The sequence below is a fragment of the Merops nubicus genome, unplaced genomic scaffold (genome assembly GCF_000691845.1).
Source record: "Merops nubicus isolate BGI_N331 unplaced genomic scaffold, ASM69184v1 scaffold22838, whole genome shotgun sequence".
Classification (NCBI taxonomy): Eukaryota; Metazoa; Chordata; class Aves; order Coraciiformes; family Meropidae; genus Merops; species Merops nubicus.
Genome location: NW_008624529.1, coordinates 55950 through 70250, shown reverse-complemented (window position 1 = coordinate 70250; position 14301 = coordinate 55950). Strand labels below are relative to the sequence as shown.

Below are 14301 nucleotides of genomic sequence, written 5' to 3'. Positions count from 1 at the left end.
TTGTGGCGCCTTGTCCCCCCCGCCACTCTCGCTCTCGCTCTGGCCGCTGTCGTCACTGTTCTCCTTGCCGTTTTCCACCTCCTCCTTACAGTGGTAGGGTAGGTCTGCACCGAAGGCCCCAGCCAGGCTCCGCTCCATGGACTTGGACAGGGGCCCCAGCAGGATACCGTTGGGCAGCCCTTCGCCCTCATCCCTGTCTTTGCCCCCCTCCTTCCGGTCAAAGGCGCTGTCTTTCTTGATCCACTCCTTCTTGCGGGACGAGTGCCGGAGGCCCTTGCGCTGGCTGCTCTCGGTCAGCGAGTGATGGCACTCCTCGCTCAGATCCATCTCCATGGGGTCGCTGCTGTCCGCCATGCTGTGAGGGGCTCCGACTCCAGACTCGTCGAACGATGAGGCACTGTTGGCTGCAGGGGCTGAGGCAGACTGGGGAGAGCCGTGCTGGCTTTCGCTGTGCTGCGTGTCATCGTGGGAGGCTGCGACAGGGAGCGACGGGCTTTTTTTGGACAGGTCGAGGCCTAGCTCCTGGTCGCCGGTGCTCCCGTTCGCACTGCAGCCCCCACCACCGTTCTTACCGGCTCCCCGGCTTAAGGAGTGACAGTTCTCTTGGTTGGAGCTGCTGATGAAAACCTCGTCGTCAGAGAGCTTTCCTTTTGACAGCTCCTTTGAGTGCGAGCCCTTCAACCCCTCATTTGACCCTGAATAGCGAGCTTGGATGACCGAAGCAGTGGAAAGTCTCTGACTCCTGGCAGATCTCCCGACACCAAGGCCACTGGCCTTGCCACCAAAGGACTTGCCGTTCCGCTTCAGCTTTTTTCTGCAGAGAGCTGCCAGGTCGTGCAGTTGGAGGTAGCTTGCTGCGGTGAGAAGAGCACTGAAGTTCTGTTCACCGGGCTGGTCACTCGTTAAGAGCTTACCAGTATAAATAAAGTCCAAGATCTGCCGGAACACAGTGGGGTTCACCATGTCCGTGTCCAAGTTAATCAGGTTGTCATGCAGGACAAGGGATTTGAAATACATGCTGCTGGCTGCCAGGATGTTCTTATGGGCACGGAACAGGGCATTTTCTACCACAATGATCACATCACAGAGGAAACCTTTGGCTCGTTGCTGGTTCAGCTGCAGTAGCAGTTGTTTGGCATGATTTGGCAGTTCCATCTCCACCTTCTCTTCCTTTCACCTTCACCTTACCACCTGCAAAACAGGAGGATTAGAGGTGTGAACCTGCTGTTTCCACTCGAACAAGTCTACATTTAATAGACTGGCTTAACACGGTGCAGTCTGTGCTAGGCTTGACACTGACTAAGGAGCTCTGGGTATGTGCAGCCCTGCAAGCTGTGATCCTGCTGGAATACAGAGGGAAGTATTTCTCATGCTAAGATTTAGTTCGAGAGTCTCAAAAATCAGATTTGTAAATATCTTTTTACAAAAGCAATTGTCATTGCCTGGAATTTCTATATGAAAGATACCAGCAGGAGACCAATAGTTAGGTACAGGGGAAAGCTGCTTCACTCTCTTGACATGAATTTGAAGGGAGGATGAGGAGTGAGAAAAAAGGGAAGAGAAAGAAGCATCTACTTCACTGCCATTTGCTTATCTGAGCATGTAAAATAATTAGCATAAGCTGCAGCTTCCCTGCTTTCACATGTAGTTTGTTTCTTGGCTCTTACATGTCAAAATCTTACAACTCCTAACACTGGGGCTGAGAAAATTACATAGAGCAACTAAATCCATTCAAGATGGAATTAATCACACCGAGGTGCGAATGGGAAATCTCCTTAGGAGTATGAAAGGCTGCTTTAAAAAGCACCCCCCGGCAATGTCCATATCCCAATCCATTGACATGAAGGGCTAGAATCAACTCTGAACTAGCTGAAATTCTGCCAGCTAAATGCCACCAAATGTCTTCAACAATCTGAAACTGTTTTCTTAAGTTGATTTTGCTCTGCCTTTAGTTTTGAAGGAATTTTGTTTGAACTGATAAGAGTCAAGTAACCTATCTCAAGTCACAGCCTCTCTACCCTGAAGTACTGGGAAGAGAGGAAAATTGTAGTTACCTCTGTGTAATTTGTGTAATTCACATATTTCCAAACTGTATTCACTATGTATTTTAGTTTAGCTATTTATATTGGCTTTCCCAGTAGCACAGACTGTAGGAGATATCTAGTTTGAGGCATATTCAGAACTAATTGCAATTGCACATTTGGTACATACTAAAACACAGAAAAAATAGAATTTAAATATGGGGCTGCATTCAAGAATCCAAGATCAATTTTAAAACATTTTTTCTTGAGTTTTTTGTTTGAAAGTGCCAACTACTATTTGTAATGGGCATCTATCTTCTAAAGTTGATTTAAAATAGTTTCAGAGGTTCATATGTAGGAATTAAATACCAAACAGCCACCTTTAGCTTTGCACTTCCTTCCTTCCTTTCCCAGTTCAAAACAGATTTCTTACTGAAAGAGGAGCCAGTCATATGTCCACAGAAATAAAGACCTTAAATTTTCTTTTAAAATCATCATCAGTTAAGGTTTTTATTGCTTTTGAGTCTCATAACCACATTCTGTCCCGTCAGATTTCAAATGATGAAGCATTAGACTACATTATCTTCTCTCTGTGTCAAGTATGTGTACACAAGGAAAGAAATAAGGACTGATCTTGTCAATATTAAAAATAACTCCTCTCAGACCTGATTTACACTACCTGGTGATAACTAGAAATACTTAATTTGGCAGAAAGGTGGTAAATTTACATCATTTTTTTTTTTGTGCACAACAAAAAGATTCTGCTTTATGAAAAAAAGCTACCGAAAAGTAAATGAATGCAGTTTTTCCTCCAGTGTTGCTGCCTGACTAGCCTGGTACTTACACTTTTACCAAGAGATCTGCCAAGCAGGTGCCTCCCTTCTTCCACAGGACACATTTCTTCACTTGTTTAGCTGGTCAGTCTGGTACTTGGTTACAATACTCGGTAGAATTTTGTGGCCCCTGTTCAGTGCACCAGCACCTAATTCAGCATCCACACAGATCTCAGAGGCTCATCACCTTGACCCACAGCTAAAATGGCTGCTCTGCTTTTCTGCTCTGTATTGTTTCAGTAGTGGATGGGGACCCACAAAGGCAGTGGGTTCACCACTGCATCTTTGTGCACACTGATGTTCCCAGAGGTGGCTGGCTTTAGAAAGGGTGGCAGCCAAAAGGAGGAAGTACAGGCCTGCCATGGTGCTAGCCAATTGCTACTTCTCCATCTCTAGCATTTCTGTCATAGAAACTCAACCTGCAGCATCACAAGAATGTGACAGAGACAGGGATTACCACCACTGAGCAGTGCTGAGCACTTTAAAAACAAAGTTTGCTGTAATTAGTTACATCAGAGTTGCAGCAGGCAGGCAATGTGTCTGCTTCTAGAGGATCGCTTCCAGAATTGCTGATTAAGAGGAAGAAGCAACAGCACAGAGGCACCAAATACCCACTTTTATCTAGCCAGGCCAGTAAAAGCACTTACTTCTGGGTCACCAAGATACATCGATAGGGAAGGCCAAAAACGTAACACAGCATCTGTATATATAAATGCATCCTGCTCAAGAACAGCATGAGACAGCCTACACTGTTTTCACTACAAACATCATGGTTCTTTGCCACGCATATAACACACAGAATCCCTGGATATGATTTTTAAGTGTCCCATGAAGGACAAATAGGAGAAAGGAAAGAAAACAACACAACCAATACTTTTTGCCTAAACAGACTAATAGGGGAAAAAAAAAATAGTAGTACATTACTGAAGTAAAAGGAAGCTTATTTGCCATTCATGTGGCACCTGAAGCAGAGGTCCAGAAATCTCTGTATACTTGTTTATCTAAGCCTTTGCAAAGAGTCAAGGCTTGCTGCAGCTACTAATGAGAAACGGTTTTGGATTTTTACTTTTTTTTTTTTTTTTTTTTCCCCTCTCTCCTCTCCTTTCTGCCTTAAATGGTATTGAAATCATGTAATGCGCCTGCAGGGAAAGGCCTGGAAACAGGAGTAGAATTATACTTCTGCTTTTTACTGACCTTCATGAGGAAGATAATGTTATTATTAAACCTCAGTATGTTCTGTAGCATAAGATTAGCATAGTACAAGTTGTTTAAATTACCTCTATTTATCTCACATGTCAAATTTTACAGAAGTGTTCATGTTCACTAGAACATAAGTATGAGGTAGGTTATTACCTTGAGTAGATTTTAAAGGCAATGGTCAGGTTTAAGCGCTGTAACACTGCCTATCAAATTTGAATTTTTTAGCTGAAGTCTAACGTGGGTTTAGCAACCCCAACAAAAAGAACATAATGGAACATGGCAGCAAAACCTTGAGCCAAGTTTAGAGCCTTGTGTTCACAATTTTGCCAAAACTGCCCACCAAGGGCTTTTACCAGGACAGCAACAGGGGTTACACACCATGCCATTGACTGACATATCTTTGTTAACAAAAGCTTTATAGCATCAACCTGGCTTGTGTATCTTGTGCAGCCCTGAACAAAATCAACCCATTCCAGATTATTTTCCAGAGCTGACCATTTATAAACAATTCTATAGCAATGATGCATTTCAGAGGTGTGAGAAGAGGGGTTAGCAAAAGAGAAACAAGCATTATTCCTTAATCTGGAATTCCTAAGATCTCACTGTAGCTGAAAGCGCAGGACCAAAGGCAACTACAAGGTTAAGTCAAATATAAAAGCAGATCCTGCCAAACAAACGGCAGGTGAAGCCTTAGAAAGGCCTTGCTATCCATTAATTTGCAGAGACTGGCTCTTAACAAACCCTGAAAATTTGGGTAACATCAACATGCCAATAGTGACAACAAAAGCCCTGAAAAAAAAAAATCACAGTGGTTAATATTTCTTGTATCTCATATAATTTTTAAAGAACCTTTCCTTTTCTATTTTCTGTAAAAAGAGGGAAAAAAAACCAAAACCATACTCCCTGTTCAGAGGAGTCCTGTCTCAGAAAAGGCTCAGATGCAGTTCTAGTAAAAAAAAAAAAATGTCAAGCCCCAGACCTCAAGAATATGTAGATGTCTCACTGGGGCCACAGTCTTTTATCGTTGAACTTGGTGGGCAAAATTTCACTCCTCTGCATTTAAAACAGGATCACAGAAGACTTTGTTAAATAGCATTAGAGATTTGGGGTTTTTTTTCAGATTCAGGTTGCTTCCTAGTCATTCAAGACAGTTTTCAGAGCAACAAACCTGCTCAAATATTCTTGTGCAAGTAGGGAATGAAGGAGGACTGAGGTTCTCCACTACATCCACCATATATACATGACACTGAGACACAGCACATGCAAAGACATGAAAAATACAGGGCACAAATCACAGAATACGGTGATGCTGCAAGCAGATGCCACACATCAAACAAAGCTTCGCAAGCTAAGAGCCGATAGCGTCTTCGTTAGCAATGCTGCCCAAGGAGCTGGGTGACTGTGAGCTGCTGTGCCCAGCCTGGGGCATAGGGTGACCCTGGGGGCAGGAAGGTTGTGCAGAATATGGACTGCTCCAAGAGCCTTGCTGCTCTCACTACAAAGCAAGAAAAACTTAATTTTCTCTCAGTTTCCACAAAGACTCTGGATGTCACAGAAAATTAGATTGCCAAAGTACAGGAGAAGAGGAATCCCTTCACCCCTTTAAATAGCATAAAATATGTACATGTTTGCTACAGATTTGATTCCCTTTAATATCTCTAAATATCTTTCTGAAAATAATTGCTGAAGGAATGCTAAATGTGTTATTTTAGCAGCCTCTGGCAGGAGATGCTATTTGATTTAATCTCCAAGTTATAGATTGCAGCACATGAATATTGTTTACCTTTTAAGAAGTAACACCAGTGAAGCAAAGAATCAATCAAAAACAGATCTAAGGAAGCACTCATTTCACGCAGAGGATTTGTGGATGGATGAGAAGGCTAGACACCGAGCACCTGAGCAGTGAACTAACAGTACTGCAGATAAAAACCAACAAACAGATTAGATGAGATGTATCAAATTAGATGCTGTTAAAGCGTTAGCTACTGCACACGCTATAATACACCTAGGAAAAGATAGTGGCCTGCTGACTTATTTCTCCACCTTCCCAAGCAGTTGGGCCGCACTGAGTGGACACTGCAGCAGTGAGCATGAGGAAGAACAAGACAAAATTAAATCGTTTCCTACACTGCTCTTTCCCAACAATTTACTTATGACATTAAAAATGCTGCATCCAGCTGCTACTGGACATGGACGAAACTGCAAAACAGATGTCTTCTGCACCCTTCAGTTTCAGATGAACTAACTTTTTTAGACCACTTGAAGACCTCACTGGGAAGAGAACTTTCCTGTTGCTTATCTGATCTTCCTCTCCCACATCCCACTAGAACCTACTTTCCAGGACACTCAGCGGTATCTGTGAAGTGAGCTTTCACAGCCACTGACCCTTCCCCCAGGAGCTGCAGTTAGCAGGACATTAGCCCATGCCTTTTAAAAGGTAAAACATTCCAGAGGGCAGAGGCACAGGGAGGAATGCAGGAACTCTGTTAGCTTAAATGGTTCCCTATCCCCAGCCTCTGTGAGCAAGCAGACAGCAGAACCCAGAAGCAGAGGCAAGAACATGCATTTTCATCACTGGCAGTGGAGCAGCAAAAGCTCTGTGAGGTGGCTCAAGCAGGAAACAGGACGCAGCACCCTTGTTTTTCTGACGGGAATGTCTCTCACTTCAAACTAGGTAAGACCTGCATGTCAAGTTACTCGAGGAGAGGTCTGCAGAGCCGGGGAAAGGAGAGAAAGCGACATGCAGGATGTGCAGCTGATGTTGCAGGTGTGGACATGGAAAGGAGGAGTATGGAGGATCATTTCACAGAGGATACCAGATCAGCAAACTTAAAGTGGCCCTTGTTTAGTTTGTTACATTCCAGTTAGTGCCAGGCAGAACTGCCCTCCTGGCTCCCTGATGCAGCTCTTGCAGGACTCCCACAGGAACAGTGCTGCTCTGCGTATGGCACCTGTCTGGTACCTCTGGGCAGCAACGTTTGAACATGAGGTATGCGGGCAATACGTGCTCAATTGCGACCAGCTCCTGGCCCAAAAAGGAGAGAAGAAAAATAGATGATTTCCCAGTCCCTTCTCTTTCCTGTTCTAGAATAACAAGGAGAGCCTGACATGGCTAGACTCTTCTCTACCGCACGGCATGCTGCCCAGGGAAGGGGCATCTCTATGGGTGAAAAGGGTAGGGGCCCTGTGTGCACTAACATCAGGAGAGCAGAGTGATTTCCAGTCAGCGCAAGGCTGCAGCAAAGCAGGAACACCTTGCTACACAAGCTGAGACTACAAGCAGTAGAATGCAGATTAACCACTTGGTTGCGGCTTACCATGCCAGGTACATTGGGCTAAAGGCACCTCCATCCAGTGCTGCCCGACGTGCCAGGTACATCCCATGATGTTCCATTGAAATCACAACAGGCCATCAATAGAACGTGGCTGCACGGATGCAGAATGGAGAACCAGCAGGGACGCTGTTAAATGCAATTAAAAAACTGCAATCAAAATTGAAACGTACATTTTAAAATGGCCACCTGCCTTAAATATATAATTACTAGAACAACCTCCCCTCCACCCAGCTCCCCAGAACTGCTCAACTGCGACGGAAACAAAGCAGAAGACCTCTGCAAGTGTCTTGATGGCTCTCTGGCCACCTCCATTCAGGACTCCCAATGGCACTGAGCCTCAAGGGGACCAGTCCATATACATCCAAGAGCAGCAGATCCCAGGATGTCTGCACCAGCTTCCTTCTGCCCAGAAATTCAGGCAAATAAACACGAACATTCAGGAACGCCTCCATGAGACAAGCCTGGCGCCAGAACTTCACAGACTCGTTCCCCACACAGTACAGGCAATGGAAGAAACACTTAAAAGCTGATCCTCTGTGTTCCCTGTCCCCCTCCCAAGCCTTGGAATCCTGTTCTATAGGTGCTAGGGCACTGAGCCAGGCTGAGTCCTTTGGCTTTTGTTACATCGGTGGTACAAGACAAAAAGCAAATACTGTGTGTCCTCTCCTGTTTGTACTGATGCTTCTCTGATCATTTAATCTACATTCCTGGAGACTGGAGATCAAGTTGATTCAAGGTGAACTGCAGCTGGTATGAAAGTTGCAAACTTTAAGTTGAAACTTAAGATCTCTAATTCCACCCTTCCCTGCCCAAAGGAAAAGGCAACAACCTTCCCACGTCAGAAAAAGGCACATCCCACAGATACACAAAGCTTGTCAAGCAGCCTAGGGTATCCTCTGCAGTGCATGTCCTTCTTCCCCCAGAGTTCCGTTAATCAGCTCCAGCAGGATTATCAAGGAGGACAGTCTCAGGGTAGATGCTAAGCACAGGTAAGCACAGGTCCCTGTCTCCAAAAAAAAACCCCAAACAACAAAAGAGCAGAAATAAGCCTGCATCCTCACAGGGATTCCAAACAGGTTTTTAGACCCTCACAACAAAGTGAAGCTTCTGCACAGCTCTTGTCACATTGATGCCTACATGTCTCCAGCTGTGCTGCCAGAGATAGAAAACTTACACCAAAAAAATTATTTCAACCTTAAAAGATAAAAGGCCAAAAAAAAAAGACTTACAATAATTAATGTCGTTGGATGAGAGAGAACATAAAGGAGGGCACTGGCCTGGGAGACAATGTCTGTGAAAAGGATGCTGAATCTAAGGCTATAGTTGTTCATTCTTCCTGGACATCAGCTAGGCTCAGGCCCAGGACAGTGTTCCTATCATTCCCACCTGCATTCTTATCCCCAGAATTCTGTACATAAATACCTTTCACCCTGACCCCCTAATAGTCTTTTGTATTCAGATTGCTCTATTTCGACTGCTATAGGCAGGAGATTTTTACATCTTGTCAATACAATGAAGAAGTGAAGTGTAAGCAAGTGTTTGCTTACTGACCTGGGCTATGCTGAGCCAAGAGCATTTGTTGAACTAGTCTGAACAGACCACTGCCAGCATGAACAGGCCAACCTACATTTAAATAGTGAGCAACTTTAAGCATAACAGCCCAGAGCCCCAGGGATTTGGAGCTCCCCCCTCTCCAAAAGATCACACACCTTAGACTTATTCAAGCAACACAGTACTCTGCAAAACCCTCTGCAATACCACCAATACTCAGCTTAAGAGAGGCTGAATGCAGCATAAAGGTATTTCTTGGACAACAGCTCAAATGCAGATTTACACCCTGATTACAGCAATTTGCTTCTTGCTACTGTGAAGCAAGAAGCTTTTCTCTATAGCTGCATTTCCCCTCTAGGGCAGAGATTAGCAGAGAACTGCTTAGAACAAAGGTGATTCCTACAGTTAGAACATCACAGTGCAGTCAGAAACTAAGCTTCCTGCCAATTCCTAAACTGAGCCCTCGTATATTACACATTTATTTTCATTGCTGACATGAAAGAACCCAAGACTACCCAAACCCTTCAGTGGGAGGAGAAGCATGGACATTGCAGATCTTGTCAGGCAGAGGCAGGCACTAAAAATTCCTGCATATCTGCAGAGCACAGTTGATCTCAGGAACACAGCAGTGACATAAAACAAAGCCACAGAAGCTAGTGAGCAGCAACTGCAACAACTGAGCAAGCTTAGTTCCAACTGTACCTGCACTACAAGTAGTAAAGGTAGCTCTGATGTCCCATGCTAATCTGAAGACTCCTTATTGCACTAAAATACCCACATCTCAGTGGAGTAGCTCAGCCCACACAGGAGGAAGGATGCCCTCTACCCATCCACCAGTTAAGGCCTCTTTGGTATGCAAAGCTTCTCTGCTTCCCAGGGAGGTTTGAGCCTTGATGTACAGAATTCTCCCTTAACAATGCAAGAATTTAAAACATGACTAAAGGACTTGCTATCTCCCAGCTAATCCTAGAGAGCACTGGGCAGCATCAACGACCCTGTGAACTACACAGAGTGAGAAGATGCTTCTGATCCTAAAAACTTGGACCTTGTCCTTCAGTATGGGAGGCCGCAGCTGGCAGGGGGTGCACAGGGTGGCAGCCTCAGCTGAGCACTGCTCTGGTGGCAAAAGCCCACAGCACGGTGGAGAAGGAACGTCATGAACCTTTCCCAGCTGTCTTACAGCACCCTCCCCGTAGCCAGGTTGTGAAATGCAGCAATACTGGAGCAAATGCATGGCCCTTTCAACTGTCCCTGCAACTGGGGAGGGATCTCCAGGACAGGGATGAGGCAGACAGCTGGGAGCATTAAATCCACTATTGACTGTGAGTCAGACCCTAAGTTATAGGGTTTGTTAGACCAAACAAGGCCTCAGAGTACTGGCAGAAACGTGAAGGCATTTGATAAAGATCCTCCCAATTGGCTCACTTATTTTTATTTCTTGTGTGGAGTCAGCAAAGCTTTCTGCAGAGAGAAGCCATCTGCACAGGAGCATCTGCAGACAGAACACTGCTAATACTTGACACTGAGCTCCACGCTGTGGGGTGGAGGAAGGACATGGGTAGTCACAGCCTTGGGCCAAAATGGCATCTCTCTCACCAAATGCCAGACACCAATGAGCACAGAAACAAACTTTGCTGGCTCATTTTCTTCTACAAGATCAAATCTCATTCCCTTATGTCATCCATATCTATAGGGGCAGCAGTTCTTAACAGAAATAATCAATGCCTTAAATATAATTCTTTTGCATTTTATCCACCATTTTTTTTAATTCTCCCCCCCACCCAAGAACTGACTATGTACTACTCAGCTCTATACTTTCCCAGAGAAATCTTTGTCTCTAAGCTTCACTTTGGTGAGGTCTTTCAAGCAAACCACTGTTTAAGTGTTGGTCCTGGCAGTATCAAGACTGTACTGCCTGCCAGACATCCCTCCAAATCAGGTGCCTAACTGATCACCCTGAACCCTCATATATTTGGTTCTCTGTCACCACCAAAAAGCACTTCTGCAACTGTGAGCCTGGCAAATAAGAGGATGCCAGAATGCTACTCCTGCTTGTAAAAGCAGAAGGCCTAGCAGAGTTTTGCAAACTCTCTGCATTGCATCCAAATCTATCCAAGCCGAAGATAACCTAAGGGGGAAATGGGGTTTACTACTTTTCAGAATTATTCATTTCCTTGGCTGTCTCTCCTCAACCCTTGTTTCTCATTGTCACTGTTTTATTTCCCCATCTTCTTCACTTGAGACTTCAGGCTTTCTACAAACTCAGCTCACAGGGTGCAGTGAGGTCACTCTACATATGCTTCCAAAATCCACCTCTTCCCAGCAAGTCTCCCATCCTACCATCCCCGTCCTGTAGCACTGCACAAAAGTGCCCATGGGCTGCAGATAGCTTGCGTGCATTTGGCCAACCTTCTCTGTCAAGACAGTGCCTCAGTTTGGGGATTACAGCCCCAGGCATACTATGAAAGTCAGCCTGGCAAGGTCGTGGGGTGTTGAAAACTTCGCTACAATCAAAAGCACACATCTTCTCCCTTTCCTTCCCTACCCACTATTCTTATCAAAGTCAAGGATTTTCTGGCAGTCCTCAAACCACACAAATTACAGGCTCATGTCACGAATCAAAATTTAAAACATTTCTACATCTAAAAAGAGTGGAAGGGGAAGAGCAAGGCAGAGGGGAAGGTACTGTTGCCCAAGATTTGATTTTTAAAAGGGGATTGGCAGCCTATGCATGTGCTTTACCCTGTAATCTGAAAGCTCCTCAGGACAGGACCCCTAGAAGCATTTTATACTGAGCTATATACACACCCCAGAGCAAAAGACCCAGCGGCTCCCCACATCCATTTCCAGTTTGCTCAGCTTCTAAATCGACACTGCCAGAAGGCAAGACAGCACTGTAACAAATTAGCACCACTCACAATTTGTTGAAGTTGCTGTTCCATTGTTTGTTTATTTAAAACGCACGGGCACACACACAAACCTCCCAAACTTGCTCTCTGCTGCCATCACCCAAACTCCAGATTTGTAGTCTCTGAGAGAGAGGCAAGCAAAGGCAGTGGATTAAACCCATGCAGAGCACCACTCACTGCTCTGAGACTCTGCTTGGGTTTTGCTCTTTCACTACAAGAATAGAAGAATGCCCACACTGTTCCAGCCTGGAAGATCAAGGTGTCAAAATCCTTATTCCAGCACTCGACTAGGAAAATAATGTTAAGAAAGAGCCACAAGCTTGAAAGGACCCAGCACTAATAAAACTCTTAGTGCTAATGCTATTTATGAACATCCAAGGGATAATCTGCACCCCTTATCAGCCCACAAGATAATAAGATCTTTAAAATAGGAAACACGTCTTACTTCATAAAGCACTGCACGAGTTTACAAAACACAATATCAGTGGTAATAAATAATAGTCAAAACCGAGCAAAGAGGTGGCTGTAAAACCTGAGCAAGTTCTGCTCTTGCCATTTAGCGACACTGTGAGGCTGCCCCACCGTTCGACCTGCTGTACTCTGACACAGCCATCTGCGTTTGCTTGCACAGTTTATTTGGGAAGTGTGCTATACTTTTATTTACACTGCAGAAATGAACGTTTTATCATGAGCTGATCACAACAAGGGTGATTTTAAAGAGCTGTAATAGATTCTTATCCTTCCACCAAAATTCTAATTAGCCAGCATGTATCAGTGTGCCATCAACAATTCCTTTCCACAGCACTTCTACCTGTAGTCACTTACTGCACACAGAGCACTCTGCCACCCGAGCAGCTGCTCACCAGTTGCATCATGTAGCCTATAGACACAGCTTCCCTTTCCTTTCTCTTGGTTTATACAACAATAAGCTCTGGACTGCTGCAGGCACAGTTTAAAGGACAGTCAAGCCAGCACCATTACCTCAAACCCTTACATGCTTTCATTTAAGTTGTTTTGGTGGTGGTGGTCTGGTGTGTGGTTTTGTTTTGTTTTGTGTTTTTTTGTCATTGTTTTGGTGGGGTGTGTGTGGTGGATTTTTTTTTAATTTTATAGAAGTTTTTCTGATTTATGAATGCTCTAAGTGTTTGTTTCTTCTGGCTGCTGTATCATGTGCTGACAGATAGGTGTATCATCCAAAGTATCTCTGCTAGCCTGGCTTGACCACAGTTTTGGTTTCTGGACAGGTGAACACTAGGTACCACATTTACCTCCATCAGCCTAGCAACAATTAAGGGAACTACTAGATTTTATACTTAGATCAAGACCTTTGCATAGGATTCTACAGGTGTCAAAACAATTACAGTTTTATTCTTCAGATAACCCCTGGTTTATCAAATGATTAAATGTTCAAGTATTTCAGAAGCTACTCAATTTACATTTGTCACTTAAGGAAATTGCTAAGCAAATTTTGCATTTATTTCCTGTCAGAAAAAAGCCTCAAAGAGCATAGCAGAATGGATCACCCTCTTTCTTTCAGCAATATTAAAACCATCTCACTGGTAATTATTCTGCTCAAGATGGGTGTGGGGGAGTGAGATGCTGGAGCAGATTCTATTTATAGAAGATAACCTTGGGAAAAACCGGAGGTACTAGAGAAACAGGCATGAGGGGTGAAGTTGTGACAGTACTGAAACTAGCAGGAGACACAGGTGTACCAGGTGTCTGTGCCAGAGAGCTCCGAGAACAGAGACGTGGTCACACCTCCTGCAAGATTTAGGCTTGGCTGGCAGGTTTCATATGCACTCACATGAGAATTCACAGAGGCAATTCAGGTATTTAAAAGCTTGAGTAACAGTTTAAAAAAAAAAAAAAACAACAAACAACCAACCGAACATAAAACAAACACACAACAACCCCCTCCACACTAAAAGGCTATTTTAAAAGTCTGGTGGATCACTTCCCATAGAGCTCTCCCCCCTCAGCAAGGAAAGCAGTTAAAAGGAAAAGAAAACAAAAAAAACCAAAAACAAACAAACAAACAAAAAAAAAACCCCACACCAAACAGAATGAAAAAAGAAAAACCAAAACAGCCAGAGAGACTGAAACCTCTGTTACACACATGAAACAACTCAGCAGGTTTATATCTACATAAATAGGATCAGAATCTGGCCAAAGGAGTAATATAGGTACAAATGACTGCTAACAGCCACAACAAACATTGATACCACACCTTCGACTGGAAGGAAAAAATAAAATTCTTATGTCCTTACCACTTCCAGCAGAGCTCACTAATTTAACAGCATCAAGAGACTCACAGAGCATGCAGAAAGTATGTTTAGTGAGCATATGTTTGGACTCAAACCTCTCTCTTGGCACTGTGCATTCCCAAACACCTGTATCTACTATCTAGCTGCTTTCAGTCCCTGGCCCTTGGCTGCACATCATTCAGCCA

The 14301-nt window shown here is 44.2% G+C and overlaps 1 protein-coding gene across 1 annotated transcript in view; it reads right to left on the bottom strand.

Annotated features, from left to right (window-relative positions):
• LOC103777833 (hypermethylated in cancer 2 protein-like) overlaps nucleotides 1-14301 on the bottom strand; it is a 32423-nt gene that overhangs the window by 637 nt on the left and 17485 nt on the right. Inside the window, 3 exon segments of the mRNA XM_008945393.1 lie at nucleotides 1-5; nucleotides 7-1191; nucleotides 7372-7515. The exon segment at nucleotides 1-5 is cut by the window's left edge and continues 637 nt beyond it. Coding sequence (XP_008943641.1) covers nucleotides 1-5; nucleotides 7-1155 — 1154 coding nt within the window. The 5' untranslated portion in view covers nucleotides 1156-1191; nucleotides 7372-7515.